The 14,589-nt window shown below is 41.0% G+C and overlaps 1 protein-coding gene across 1 annotated transcript in view; it reads left to right on the top strand.

Moving 5' to 3' along the window:
• hecw1a (HECT, C2 and WW domain containing E3 ubiquitin protein ligase 1a) overlaps positions 1 to 14,589 on the top strand; it is a 104,113-nt gene that overhangs the window by 21,749 nt on the left and 67,775 nt on the right. Inside the window, exons 2-3 of the mRNA XM_085763982.1 lie at positions 8,156 to 8,480; positions 10,365 to 10,472. Of these exons, the coding sequence (XP_085620108.1) occupies positions 8,156 to 8,480; positions 10,365 to 10,472 (433 nt within the window). The remainder of the gene's footprint in view (positions 1 to 8,155; positions 8,481 to 10,364; positions 10,473 to 14,589) is intronic.

The following is a 14,589-nucleotide window of genomic DNA, read 5'->3' as shown; positions in this document are numbered from 1 at the left end:
TTCAAATATTTATTTTAATTTTGTCAAAATGGAAATTATATTTTAGTGCATATTTTTGTTGTTCTTTTGACTAAAAAGGACATCTTTTGAATATTACAGTACAATATTTCACATGTGGCCTGACCGACCTCAATAAATGGACCTTCGAGCCATTGAAAAACATCTTTGTGGCCCTTGAAGATTCGTATTTAGCTACCCCTGGTTTAGGCTGTTGAGTTACTGAGTTATTAAAGTTACAGAACAGGTAGGCTAACGGTTAGCCCTGCTAAAAACGTGCATACAGAAATAGTTTATTCAATCATTGGTTTTATAAACTTTACAAATATCAGATTAGTCTAAACGGTGATATAGTGATGTGAAAAATGAGATATAGCGAAACTCTCGTCTGTCACTATTGTTCTCATGCTGGTTTTCTACCCGGAAGTAGGCCTGATGTGTAATCAACAAGGCGATTTGTTCAACACTGCACTTCCTGGAGAGCTGCCGTCGCCGTGTGGTCTCCAGGCAACCGGTGGAGCCTCCCCAGGGAGTTTGAAGATATTCAGTGTCATATATGGGTTTTTAGTTTTCTCCTATGGAATCATGAGAATTAGTAGCTATAGTTAACGCATCAAACTCCACACAGCAGCCATGCAGCATCGCCACTAAAATCCTTTTTTTTTTTTTCATGCAAAACATCGACCACCATAAAGAGCAGATCAGCTTTCAGAGAAGAGAGAAAAACACAGTAATTACATCATCGCTATAGTAACTCATCCTGAGGAGGAAGAGGAGGAGGGCAGCTACCTCATGGAGGTCAGTGCTGAGCTGCTTCACCTCCACGGTCTGCATGCTCTCTCTCTCTCTGTCTCGTAACATGTGCATTGAATTAATAATCGCGTCGTTTTGGAGCCAATTAAACGGGTTAATTACGCGGGTGTCGGAACAAGTGGGAAGAACAAGTGGGGACATTTCCCCTGAGATAAGGACGACGCCTCGCCGCTGTGTTGCCGCTGCAGCTACTGTAGATACGACTCCATGCTAATATGCTGCTATATGACTAATGAGGACTGTGGGGATTTGAACACAAACTGTGAAACATGAGCCGCTATAGCTCTTCTTCTTATTCTTCTATGTGTATTTGCATATGTTGTGTCACACTGTGCACACACTGAGTCTTGTCCATACATTTGTATTCTCACCTCCACTGGGTCGAAAGATTCATGAGAGAAGGAAAATATAAGAATAGATGTAGTAATGTTGGGAGTAATAGCTACAGAAGGAACAATGATACTGTTTAACACCAGTGTTAGTGGGTTCACAGACACGGGGGAGACAGAGGGAGCTGTTAGCCTCCGAGCAGACACTCGTCCCTGGGTAGATGATCCTGGAAGTGTCTGCAGAGTTATTTAACCTGGGTGAGAGTGGATGTGGGTGGAAAGGTGACATGAGACCAAGGATCAGATGAAGTAGCCTAGATGCTTCCTGGATTTGTCCATTGTGTTTGTGTCCAGTTTTTGCCTTTCTGTTCAAGGCACATGTGTTTGTTTTCAGGGTGTATTCAGACCTGTGGCTCGTTTGCTTTGCTCTGATTCACACGGTAGCTAATAGTCCCAATCGGTACAAAAGTTGTAAACATATACTGTAGCATGCACGAACCAACTGTTCTCTCATTAGTCAGAAATCTTACCTGGAAGGAGGTTTTGCCCCCAAAATGTGAGAATTGACCATAAAATATGTAATTTCCAGGTTTCTGAGGTTGAAATCCATGTGGTTTTACCAGCTGTTCCCTCAGTTGTCATTAGTTTTCAAATTTGCATAATCCCACCCCGACCTGGTACCAGTAGAAGGGGGTGGGGCTTGGTGAGCAGTGGTTCATTTGCATTTAAAGGGACAGGCACTGAAACCAGCCGTTCTGAACAGGGCTGTTTAGAGAGGATGAAAAGAGCTGTGATGTTTGATCCTTGGGGGATTTTGACCGAAGCATGTCACAGACATGTCTTTAAGACACCTGGGAACTGGTTTAATTTGTGGAAAAGGGGCAGAATATGTCTCCTTTAAAACCTGACTCGGCCCGAACCACGGTTTAAACCCAGACCCAACATGATAGGAGTCAATTGTATAATATTGTTGACCCGAACCTGGTCAAGGAAAGATCTCGACCCGCTTGTTTTATCCCACATCCGATCGCGATTGTTGTGTTCACATCTGAACCAAACAGACCGATCTTTAGGGTCCAACGATCCCTGTTTCGGAACAACTGCTCCAAACCAGCCAGGTCTGAATACAACCCTACGTGAAAATGAAAAGTAGAATCAGCGTTGCCATCCCGGCAGTGCCCGACTCCCCCTTATCGAGCTGAGGATGTGCAAAGAGTTGTGGGCGGAGCTTTTTATTTTAACATGAGAGTCTATGGGGATTGACTCACTCTAGTGGCCAGTAGAGGAACTGCACGTCAGCGTTGGTTTCATGGTTTGGCTGCAACGTAAAGCTGCAGATTCAGATGATCCACAGTCGCATTTATATGATGGAAACACTGAGTTTTGTCTGACCAACTCAGAGCTGAACACATTCATGGACCAGTCACATTTCAAAGATGCTTCACCATCTTCCTGCTAACCCCTCCTCCTCCTCTTCCTCTTCCTCCTCCTCCTCTTCCTCCTCCTCCTCCTCTTCCTCCTCTTTCTCCTTCCTTTGCCTCCTCTCTGCTGCAGCAATGCAAAAACCATGTGACCATCCACTGATGCACATGAAAACTGACCAGATGTTTGTGTCGCTGTGTTAAATACTGTATGTTTTTCAGTTGAGCATCACTCGACGGTGACTGATGCTCCGTCTGTTCATCGCCGCGCGGTGTGTCCATGTGTCTGTGCAGACGTCTCTCCGTGTCTTTTGTCTCTCTGTGTTTCCTGTTGTTTGTCTTTTTTGTCTGCTCCTTCTCAATTATTCATATTTTTATCTAACAAAGATGAAGTATGAAAGTACAATGATGATGTTGTTTTTCTTTTTTTTTTCCGTCCACACACAGATGCCATACGTTTGACTTTCACCTGCTGCATTCACTGCCTCTCTGCTTTTTTGTTCTGTGGTTTTTTGTAACACACCGCCCTTATTCTCCTCCCACTTCCCTTAGGTTTTGGTCTGCTTTGGGTTGACTGGTCATTATGCTGATGCAGCTCTGTAGTTTCAAGGTCAGTGCCCCCCCTCCCAACTCCCACCCGCCACCACAATCACCCACCACCCTCTCATTTTGTGCTTATACCACCATCAAACGCCCAGTTCTGTCTGCCAGACTCAACCATCGGGGGATTTTGATCTGTGGTCTCATCACTTAGGAAATATCTCTCTCCATAGACCGAATCTCCTTGTTGTTTACATTCTACTTCCGGGTAGAAAACCAGCACGTCATTTGAATGAGATCAATAGTAACGAACGAGAGTTTAGCTATATATCATATTTTTCACGCCCTATCACCGTTTAGACAAATCTGAAATGATTGAAGAAACATTACTATTTCTGTGTGTGTGTTTTGTGTTGCTATGTGTTGTATTTATTCAGTTTGGGGGAATCACAGTGTCTAGAAAGCATCAGTGGCTCAGCTGACAGGGACAGCTAACGGTAGCTAAGCTAGCGGCGGTAGCTAAGCTAACAGCAGGACGTCAGCTGTTAAAACCCTCCCGTTATGGGACACGACATGAAACTACTCCAGTTAGCTCAGTCATGTTGGAACTCAGATATCCGCTGGAGAAAATATTTTTTCATGGAGCGTTTATTGAGTCACTGAGTTATTAAAGTTAAACAGGTAGCTAACCGTTAGCCCAGCTAATCTATGATAACCATGACTAAGCCTGTGACAAAAACGTGCACACAGAACTAGTAATGTTTGTCCAATCATTGGTTTTATAGACTTTACAGAAACAGAGGAACGCCGCACACTCAGCTCCAATTGCAGAGAGTTTATTTAGACAACGTTTCGGCCTGTTCGGCCTTTGTCAAGTCTAGGGTGTCTTCTAATGAATGATGTGTAATTTCATCAATATTTTTTTATAATTGAACCCTTTCATGGCCTGTTTTAGTGAGGGACCGCTAATATCCGTCATAAAAATGTTGAAAAACTGCAATAAAATAAAATAAAAAAATAATAATTTTATTTCCTCCAACTATTATGAGAACAGTCATATGTCTGCCTTTGAACACCCTTTATAAACTTTACAAACATCAGATTAGTCTAAACAGTGACATGAAAAATGATATAGCGAAACTCTCGTCCGTCACTATTGTTCTCATGCTGGTTTTCTACCTGGAAGTAGTTGTAAACAACAAGGAGATTCGTCCTATACATTCTGCTCAAGCCAGTCAATTAAAAAAAAGGACAACATATAGGCTACTGTATACTGGTTCATTCATATCACATGGAGCTACAGTATATTGTGCGTGCAGATAACCTTTCTCCATCACCGACTGCACGCAGCACGGCAGCACGGCAGCGCTTCAGCATTTAGACCGATCCGTCAAGGCTGGCTGAGTCGTGCCCCGGAGCTGCTCTGCTCCGCTCTGCTCTCCAACTGGAACGCTCTCTGATCTGATCTGAGATGCCAGGATGGAAAACTCTCTCCCGCTGCACCGGGACTCACTGATAATGATGCTGCATCTTGCAGCGATCACAGCGTCGTGACACTGAACTCTCAGTGGAGCCGGCAACAACTTAAAACCATGTTTTTGGAAAGCTTTAACCACAACAACCATGATAATGATGATGATGATGAGAGGTTTCTACCTTCATCAACCCAATCCATTACGTTATAAATAGGATTATCAATACTGAGGAGGGAGACAATAACAGAAACATTTCCACCACCCAATGAAAACTTGTTAAGTTAAAGGGATAGTAGCATTTTTTTTAAAGTGGGGTTGTATGATCTACAAATAGCCCCTAAGTACTTTAATTGCAGTAGAAGACTCTCTGCACTCCTCCCGTTAGCAACGCCAGCCCATAATAGCCCTGCCCAGAGATTTACAACATACATTGTTGTGAATGGACCCAAAGAAACGGCCTATTTTCGCGGCCTAAAAGAGGTTTTACGTGAAAAAAAAATACACAGTCCCATTGTTCGCTATAATATAATTTTTTCCAGCCCTTCAAAGTGCAGGAAAAACACAGTTTTTATTTGGACCTAACCAACTCACGTATCCCTCCGCCCAGGGTTAGCGCCCGCCGATCAGCAGTTGGTCAGGTCCAAATAAAAACTGTGTTTTTCCTGCACTTTGAAGGGCTGGAAAAAATTATATTATAGCGAACAATGGAACTGTGTATTTTTTTTCACGTAAAACCAATTTTAGGCCACGAAAATAGGCTGTTTCTTTGGGTCTGTTCACAACAATGTATGTTGTAAATCTCTGGGCAGGGCTATTATGGGCTGGCGTTGCTAACGGGAGGAGTGCAGAGAGTCTTCTACTGCAATTAAAGTACTTAGGGGCTATTTGGAGATCATACAACCAAAATGGTACTATGCCTTTAAGCCATGTGAGACATGTTGAGTCAACTTTATGGTGATTTCTACGTAAAAGGCTTTCCTGTTATTTTGTCCATCGAGGCCATTTTGGCTCAAAAATGGACAATGAAACTAAATCTGCAACACAATTTAAAGCTGCCATGATATTTCAGAAACAGATTAACATATTTTATTGATCTCCAGTGGGAAATTAGGTTGATCTGCAGCAAAACATAGAGTATTTTCCATTAACTCCGATGTTTTAATGCCAGAAACAGGGAATGTATACTGTTGTGTTAACATCCACACACATACACGCAAACAGGATAATTGAATAATTGTTTTGCCTCCAAATTAGATTACCTCAGATTTCACCACCTGAGCAGGAAGAATCCAGTTGACATTTCACTCTGAGTCGTATCAATCAATAGCTAGCAGATATCTTGTTTATCGTGGAGTCAAACAAACTGTAGTCTGATGTTATTTAATAAAAAAAAAAGACTAACGGAGCGACTGTTGTCTGGATTTTATCAAACAGGTTCATGCTCTGGCTTCTGTCTGCAGATATGCATTGTTTCCTGTGAATCCTCGTGTGTGTGACGGCTGCACAATTGATCTTCCACTAATCTCCGTTCCACTTAGTCGTTGCTACAACACAGAAAACGCACGATTCACAGCAACAATGGAGGCGGATTTACCACTCGATGCTTATCACATCGACGTTTAAACAATTCAGGAGCTTCTTCTTGTTTTGCAGCCGACGGCCATTGATCACGTCGCCTGACCTGACAGCTGTTGGTGGCAGATCTTATTAGCTTTCGCTAACCGGCTAATTAATGCTAAATCAATAATTAAAGAAGACCTGACCTTTTAAAACAGAGGCTCCACAAAAGACTAAAGTTAGAACCAGAACCGTCAGGCTGAAGCTGCATTTCCCTTTCATCAGTATTTTATTTATATCTCATTACTTAAAGGGATAGTTCAACATTTTGGCAAATTGGCCCATTGCCATAACCCCTATAGTCATAGCAGTAGGTTTGTTACCTTTAATTGTCGGTGCTATGAGATAATAACACAACGTTACCACACAGAGTTGTTTTAGAGGGAAATACAGAGACTGTTGATGAAAAACTGTCCCTGAAGGCAACGCACATCAGCGGTTTTGCATGTATTTCCCTCTAAAACAACTCTGTGTGGTAACGTTGTGTTATTATCTCATAGTGTGGTGAATGTGCAGCTCACAACTTGTCCACCAGAGCGTTGTGGAGTTGTTGGATTGTGTATTTGATGAGTTTGATGAGGAAAACCAAGAAATCCCATGAGCCTCCGTAGCGTAGCTCTGAGCAGCTCACGGCTCTGCTCCGCCGTTCTAAAAATAGCTTGCATCGACAATTAAAGGTAACGAACCTACTGCTATGACTATAGGGATTATGGTGATGGGCCAATTTGCCAAAATGTTGAACTATCCCTTTAACTCTATTATTTTTGTGTATTTTAATGTAAAATGTGTTGGTTTATTCTTTTATAACTTTGTTTTCTGTTACCACCACGTTGTGATAACACGGTTTAACGTGCACTGATGTGATGGGGGATGATTGATCACTGTTAGAAACCAAGCAGCTAGATCCATTAGCTCCACACTGGGACTGTTCCTCCACCATCGCTGTCAGAAGAAACCTCCGCTCTTCACCTTGCAACTAATGCTGCGTTCATAACAACTCGGAGGTCGGGATTCCCAACTCGGAAATTTCCGACTTCTGACATCATTGCATTCACGCTGCAGGAACTCGGGAGAAAAAAAAACAGCAGTAAATGATGTTTATTTTGGAGGAGAGGAGACGCTGCAGATGAGTGCACATATAATGTTATAGCCTTGATAACAGTTAAACCTTATTTCCGTCACATACGAGGAACACAATTTCACACCATACAACAATCACAGCTTCATATAAACGTATTTCATATCGGCTACTGCAATAATATACAAAAATATGCATTCAAACCTCAACAAATAACTTAAAATGTCTAAATTCTAACAGTTTAAGACGAGAGCCGCCATGTTTTGATGTTGTCGTGACGTCAAGTCGGAAAGTCGGAGCTCTGATATGATACCTGATAGGGCTGGGACGATATGCTTTTCTCCCGATTCGATTCTTCTAAGATTTTTTGGATGGCGATTTGATTTAAATTGCGATTCTACGATATTGCCGATTCTCTCGATTTTTAGTCTTTAGCATTTTTAACATTTATCTGCACACAAATACTGTAGGAGCCTATAAATTGACATACTCCATTATAAAGTGAACTTTAACCCTTTTCAAAACCTGTACTCTCTGTATGTAAAAAAAAAAGGCGAACAAATTCACATTGCACAATATTTTAAAAAAAATTCAAAAAAAAAAAAGATTTTTAAATCGATTTTTTTCCTCAAAAATCGATTTAAAATTCGTCAAAAAAGATATCGCGATATTTATGTGAATCGATTTTTTCTTCCACCCCTAATACCCGAGTTCCCGACCTGTAATTTCCGAGTTCGACAGCGTTCAATTCATTTTTTACAACTCGGAGCTCGTTTTTTTCCGACTTCCGAGTTGTCTTGAACGCAGCATAAAAATCCTTCACTTTCCTTTCTTTTCTTTTTTTTTTTTTTTAAACTAAAAGCCTGGTTGTGTGTTTTGTTGCAGAACTTGTACCAGAACCGGTTCCTGGGCCTGGCAGCCATGGCCTCCCCGACCCGCAGCAGCCAGAACCGCCAGCGCTGTAAGGACGCGGCTCGCCACAGCTACGGGCCGGACAGCTACGCCGCCGTCAACGGCCTGAGCCAGGACGGCTTCGTGCTGGGGCTGTCGCGCTCCACCAGCGACACCGACCTGGTCTCCCCCGACGCCCGCTCCACGCTCGCCGTCAGCTGCTCCCACTACACCATCGGCCAGTCCCAAGACCTGGTCATCACCTGGGACATCAAGGAGGAGGTGGACGCCGGGGACTGGATCGGGATGTACCATGTCGGTGAGTGGGACACGACACAACGACGACAGAGTTCGACTGAGACCAGTTCACCAGTTTGCTAGATGATACACTGCAAAATCTCAAAATCTTTCCAAGAATATTTGTCTTATTTCTTGTCAAAATGTCTCATTTCTGATCAAAACTCATCTAGTTCCACTTAAAATAAGACTCATCACCTAAACATTCACTTGTTTTTACATAATTTTCACTTGTTTCAAACAAATTTTCACTTGAAATAAGTAGAAAAATCTGCCAGTGAAAGCAAGTTTTTTGTGCTCGTAATAAGAAAGAAAAACTTGTTCCACTGTCAGATTTTTCTACTTATTTCAAGTGAAAATATGCTCGAAATAAGTAAAAAAGTGTCTAAAAACAAGCTACTTTTTAATGTGATGAGTCTGATTTTAAGTAGAATGAGATTTGTTTTGACTAGAAATGACATTTTGACTAGAAATAAGACAAATATTCTTGGTAAGATTTTGAGTTTTTGCAGTGTAATATTAATAGTAGTAGAATTAATAGTAATTCCACGATTCGTTTTCAGTTTCAGCCGAATTTTGGGCTTTTTGAACCTTAGAACTAGCCTGACAAGCCAGACTACATCATTAACATGTCTAGTCTGGCAACGAGCGGTAGACCTCGGCTCAATCCAGGGGGCGGGATGAAGGCTGTCTTTCAAACTGCCTCTGCACCAATAGGGTAGCGCTACGACCAATCAGAGCAAAGAGCAGGATGACGTTAGCCTGACAAGCCAATTAAAATGTATGTCGTCATGGCGTTAAGCCCGCCCAACGACTCTCTAAACAGATAGAGCGTTGTGATTGGTCAACACAAACGGTGTTCGAGACTCAAAAAGTTCCTATGGCTCGTTTCTAGACCCACCTACGGAGCAAATAGATTGGCTGCCGCTATAGGGTGCAGCTAGATTTATAGGCTACCTTAGAACATCAACAGAACCAAAACCCTACACACGTCAACGTTATGATGCCACCAACAATTACATGAAGGTTTATGAACGATATTCTGCCTCCTTTACTCTCAGCACAGCCATTAGGCTATGTCATTATCACAAACTAAATATAAAGTCCACTAGCTTGATGCTAACATATAATTGAAAACACCATAGACAGGCTAACGTAAATAGCATCACTATCACAGTCAAACAGCTGTTATTATTGTAACATAAACATGTAAGCATTGCATAAGGAACACATCCAATAATACTTACAGTACAGGCAGATATTTCTTCTGCTCTGTGGAAATAATTTCACTTCTTGGTTTAATTTTCTTTCTTGTTTTGAATAAGAAAACAACTCTGAAGCCTGAATCCTGAAAGACTTGAAGCTTAAATGTTAGATAATGTTCTGAGTATGAGTGAAAGTTATTGCCCATTGTTTGTTTTTTTACAGTTAAAATAAAACACACTGTGTGATATTTACTGTATGAGCCGATGATGGAAGTAGGATTCTGTATTCGGTTTTGGATTTGGCTGAATCTTTAAACATTGTATTCGGTATTCTGCAGAACCCCCCAAAACAGGATTTGGTACATCTCTATTCCAGATACCAATCTCAGTACGTTGTGAACTTTGTGTTTTGGCTGATACCTACTAGTGCATTTAAAACACAGGAGTTAGAAGAATAAAACTTCCTCTATCATCTAGTTTAAGAGTCACAACTGAAGATGAGCATCAATAAACACCTTTAGAAACACTGAGATAATAATGAATCATAAACACTCAAATGCAGTTTATCCTTCTGTGAGTGTATTTGGGGGATTAAATATAATAAAAGACGCTTCTGCAAAGGATTCTGGGAGGTTGCGGCAGTAGAAGTAGAAGTGGTTTCAGGGAGTTTCATCTTTGTGTGTTTCTTTGTTTCTCCTCAGACGAGGCTTTGTCTGAGAACTTTCTCGACTACAAGAACCGAGGAATCAACGGTTCTCACAAGGGACAGATCGTTTGGAAAATCGACTGCAGCTCCCACTTCAGTGACTGTGAGTAATATTAAAAAAAATAACAAAAAGAAAAACTCCTCCTCTGCTTTTTTTTTTTCTTTTTGTTTGAGCAGAAAACAGTTTTCCCTCAGGGCGGCGAGTCTCTCATTAAATTCAGCTCTAGTTAAGCTCTCTCCTCTAACAGCTCGTACTGTACTGTTAAATCATTTTTTACTATTCAATCCAAGTCGTGTTCCCTGTTCTGTAATGACATTGTGCCCATTACTGTTTGGAGTTACGGCTCTCCCCCTTCACACAGTGTATAGGTTCAGTCAGGAGACATTAAAGTGCATTATTTCTATAAATCAAAGTCACATTTTTCCTCTGAAATCCGGACACAGTCGGCGGCAGCTCCGCTTGGAGATGCTGTAAAACGTTGTAATGATGAAATTAGAGGGATAGTTCACCCAAAATTCAAATTTCACTCATTATCTATACTCCCCCTCATGTGGACTAAGGGCTGGGAGAAGTTTCAGAGTCCTCCGTGGCTTCTCTGAGTTACAGTGGGGCTCCGTGCAGCACTGCATGTCCATATGACGGTTGAGAACGGGGCTCACTTTTCTTCGTAATAAAAAGACACACCAAAAAACATCCAAATACCTCCATACACTGCAAAAACTCAAAATCTTACCAAGAATATTTGTCTTATTTCTAGTCAAAACAAATCTCATTCTACTTAAAATAAGACTCATCACATAAAAAAGTAGCTTGTTTTTAGACACTTTTAACTTCTTTCAAGCAGATTTTCACTTGAAATAAGTGAAGTAAGTTTTTCTTTCTTATTACAAGCCCAAAAACTTGCTTTCACTGGCAGATTTTTCTACTTATAAGTGAAAATTTGTTTGAAACAAGTGAAAATGATCTCAAAACAAGTTATTTTTTAGGTGATAAGTCTTATTTTAAGTGGAAGAGATTAGTTTTGACTAGAAATGAGACATTTTGACAAGAAATAAGACAAATATTCTTGGAAAGATTTTGAGTTTTTGCAGTGTAGTGCTCGTCTGTAACGTCCCTCTTGTATTGAAGCCCCAACATGAGAAATTGTTCCGAAAAATTTTTAATTTGTCTATATTTTAAGCTTGTTTGTAGCGGAAGCTCCCCGCAAATCTCGCGGGATTTGACACTGAGACACTGGGAGCTTCCGCTACAAACAAACTTAAAATATAGACTTATTTACATTTTTTTCGGAACAATTTCTCATGTTGGGGCTTCAATACAAGAGGGACATTACAGACGAGCAGCATGGAGGTATTTGGATGTTTTTTGGTGTGTCTTTTTGTTACGAAGAAAAGTGAGCTCCGTTCTCAACCGTCATATGGACATGCACTGCTACGTCGAGACCCCCTGTAACTCAGAGAAGCCACGGAGGACTCTGAAACTTCTCCCAGCCCTTAGTCCACATGAGGGGAAGGAGATAATGATAATGAAATTAGAATTTTGGGTGAACTATCCTTTAAAACCAGCTGGGAGACAGTAGCAGGAAGCAACCTGCTGCTAAAACAACCTGCTGTTGCTGCGGTGATGTCATCCTGAACGCTACACGGGAAATCTAATTGTGGAGAGTGACAGCAGGTTAATTTACTACATCTGATGTGTTTATACCGGCGCTGGTGTCTGACTCAGAGTTTCTGGCTCGGACTCATCATTGTCATCATCATCATCATCATCATCATCATCGTCGTCAGCCTCGTTCCTGGCAGCAGAGAGCAGCTCTGATAAACCACCAGCTGCTCAGCACCAGGCAGCAGACAGAGGAAGAAACAGAGCAGAGAGAGAATTCATCTCTAATAAAGTCAGATTGTTTCTACAGGAGGAGGAAAACAGATCTGAAACAGAGAGAAACGTGACATCTGAAAGTTTAAATCTTTTCTAGCAGACATGCTACACAATAAGATCCTTATAAGGTGATAATTAAAAATATACACAAATGTATGGTGGCCCAGATGGGTCAACACAAATGCAAAGGCAATGACTCAAGTAGTTTTTTGCTTTTTTCTGCTGCTTTTTTAATTCAGTTCACTTCCTTTTAGTGTCATCGAGCAATGAAGCACAATTAAATGTAGCTGCATCTCTCTCTCCCTAATAATTTAAAAAGGATAAAAGAAACATACAAAGAGTAAATAAAGAGTTTTTTTAAAAGAAGGAAAAATAAGTAGATTTATCAAAATCTATTTATACAAAACCTTTCATTCAAGTTAAAATACAATTCAAAGTCCTTAACAAATTACAAAAAGAAACAAAAACAGAGTTAGACTTAGTTTTAGTGCAGTTTTAACAGCAATAACATATAAAAAGTTAAAATTATGCAATGAGTTAAATAGTAATTTATATAATATTATTAATAATAATAATAGTAAGATTAATTTATTTAATTACATGAAAATCAAAAGGTAAATTTAAAAAACCATTCAACGTTAAGAGAAACAAAACACTAAGAGAATGATAAGGTTAAGGATAGATAGAAACAATAAACAAAAGTAAGTATAAACACTAAAATCATAAAATAGAAAAGTATCAGTATCAATAGTTGCAGCTTATTTGTATTATTGACCCGTCTGGGCCACCGTACAACTCCCACTGATCCACTATCACATTAAATCTGGGAGGTTTAGACACAAATACATCAGAGAGGTGGCACATGTGGTCACAGATAAGTCATTATAGTGATAATGATAATAATAACAGCACATTCACTAAATTATACCAGAAAAAACCATTTAGATGTTGTTTTTTCCAGAGTCTTTGTGCCAACGGGTTTTTACAGTCGATTCAGTCTGTGACAACAAAGCGGGGTTGAGCTGCAGCAGCATGTGAAGTGCTGCTCTCTGAACAGCAGCAGCAGCTTATTAGAGGGAAATGGTGCAGGCTGACAGACACAAATGGTGCACGACTGTGGTGTTTAGAGACGAGGCAGAATGAGAGGCTAAATGAGTGCACGTGTGAAGCTGAATACATTTATCAGCGTAGAGACGATGACCAGGTGTTTCTGTTTCAGAGACACAGAGTTTCCCATCACACCTGTAGGAGGAGGATTTTCTATTGTTTTCTCAAAGGATTTTCCATTTGTTGAGCTTTTTTAAAAAATTTATTAGGACTTAAAGGGATGCGCCAACATTTTTTTTTCGTGTCTTGCCTCACTCCCGAGTCCATGACCAGCAGATAGACACCATCCTTTCGACTGTGCGTGCAGTAACAAGGGAGATAGAGCCGTATCGCCCGTAATTAGCTTAGCTCAAACACTGGAAGTGTATGGGTAGTGTTAGCCTGCCTCCACCTAAAGTCGCTAATTAGCTTAGCTCAAACGCTGGAAGTGTATAGGCAGTGTTAGCCTGCCTCCACCTAAAGTCGCTAATTAGCTTAGCTCAAACACTGGAAGTGTATGGGTAGTGTTAGCCTGCCTGCTACCCGAGCTGAAATCAGCAGTCAGAAGCTGATTTCATTTTAGCTCTAAACTCTGTAAATATATCACTTTATCCACATTTCAAACATGTTTGGGTGAGAAAGTAGCCGTTTAGATCAGCAGTGTGTCATTAATTTGTCTAAATACCAGCTGTTTACAGTTTTGTTGGTACGAATTCGGCGCTACTCAAGCTAGCCGTTGTGACCAACGCACTTCCGGTTACTTTCACAAAATAAAACACCCGTTGCCCTTTACATACAGAAAACCATGAGGATAGAATTTGTGCTTTTACTTTGAAATAGGAAGCTAACCTACCCTCGATGTAGCTAGCTTGAACCAAAATAAAGCGTCTTTGCTTGAACCCTCCGTTTTGACCGATCTCGTCCCGTTAGCGGCATTTGACCGCTCAAGATGCCTTACCGGAGAGTTTTGTCAGCTCTGAGACCAAGATCGGCCCGCCGGTTTCCCTTTAGAGTTGCTGAAGAGTTTCTCTGATGACTTTAGGTGGAGGCAGGCTAACACTACCCATACACTTCCAGTGTTTGAGCTAAGCTAATTAGCGACTTTAGGTGGAGGCAGGCTAACACTACCCATACACTTCCAGTGTTTGAACTAAGCTAATTAGCGACTTTAGGTGGAGGCAGGCTAACACTACCCATACACTTCCAGTGTTTGAACTAAGCTAATTAGCGACTTTAGGTGGAGTCAGGCTAACAC

This window comes from Trachurus japonicus, chromosome 20 (genome assembly GCF_045865225.1).
Source record: "Trachurus japonicus isolate A0001 chromosome 20, Traja_1.0".
NCBI classification, from domain to species: domain Eukaryota; kingdom Metazoa; phylum Chordata; class Actinopteri; order Carangiformes; family Carangidae; genus Trachurus; species Trachurus japonicus.
The sequence above is the reverse complement of the archived record's forward strand: the minus strand, read 5'-3'. Positions and strand labels throughout refer to the sequence as shown.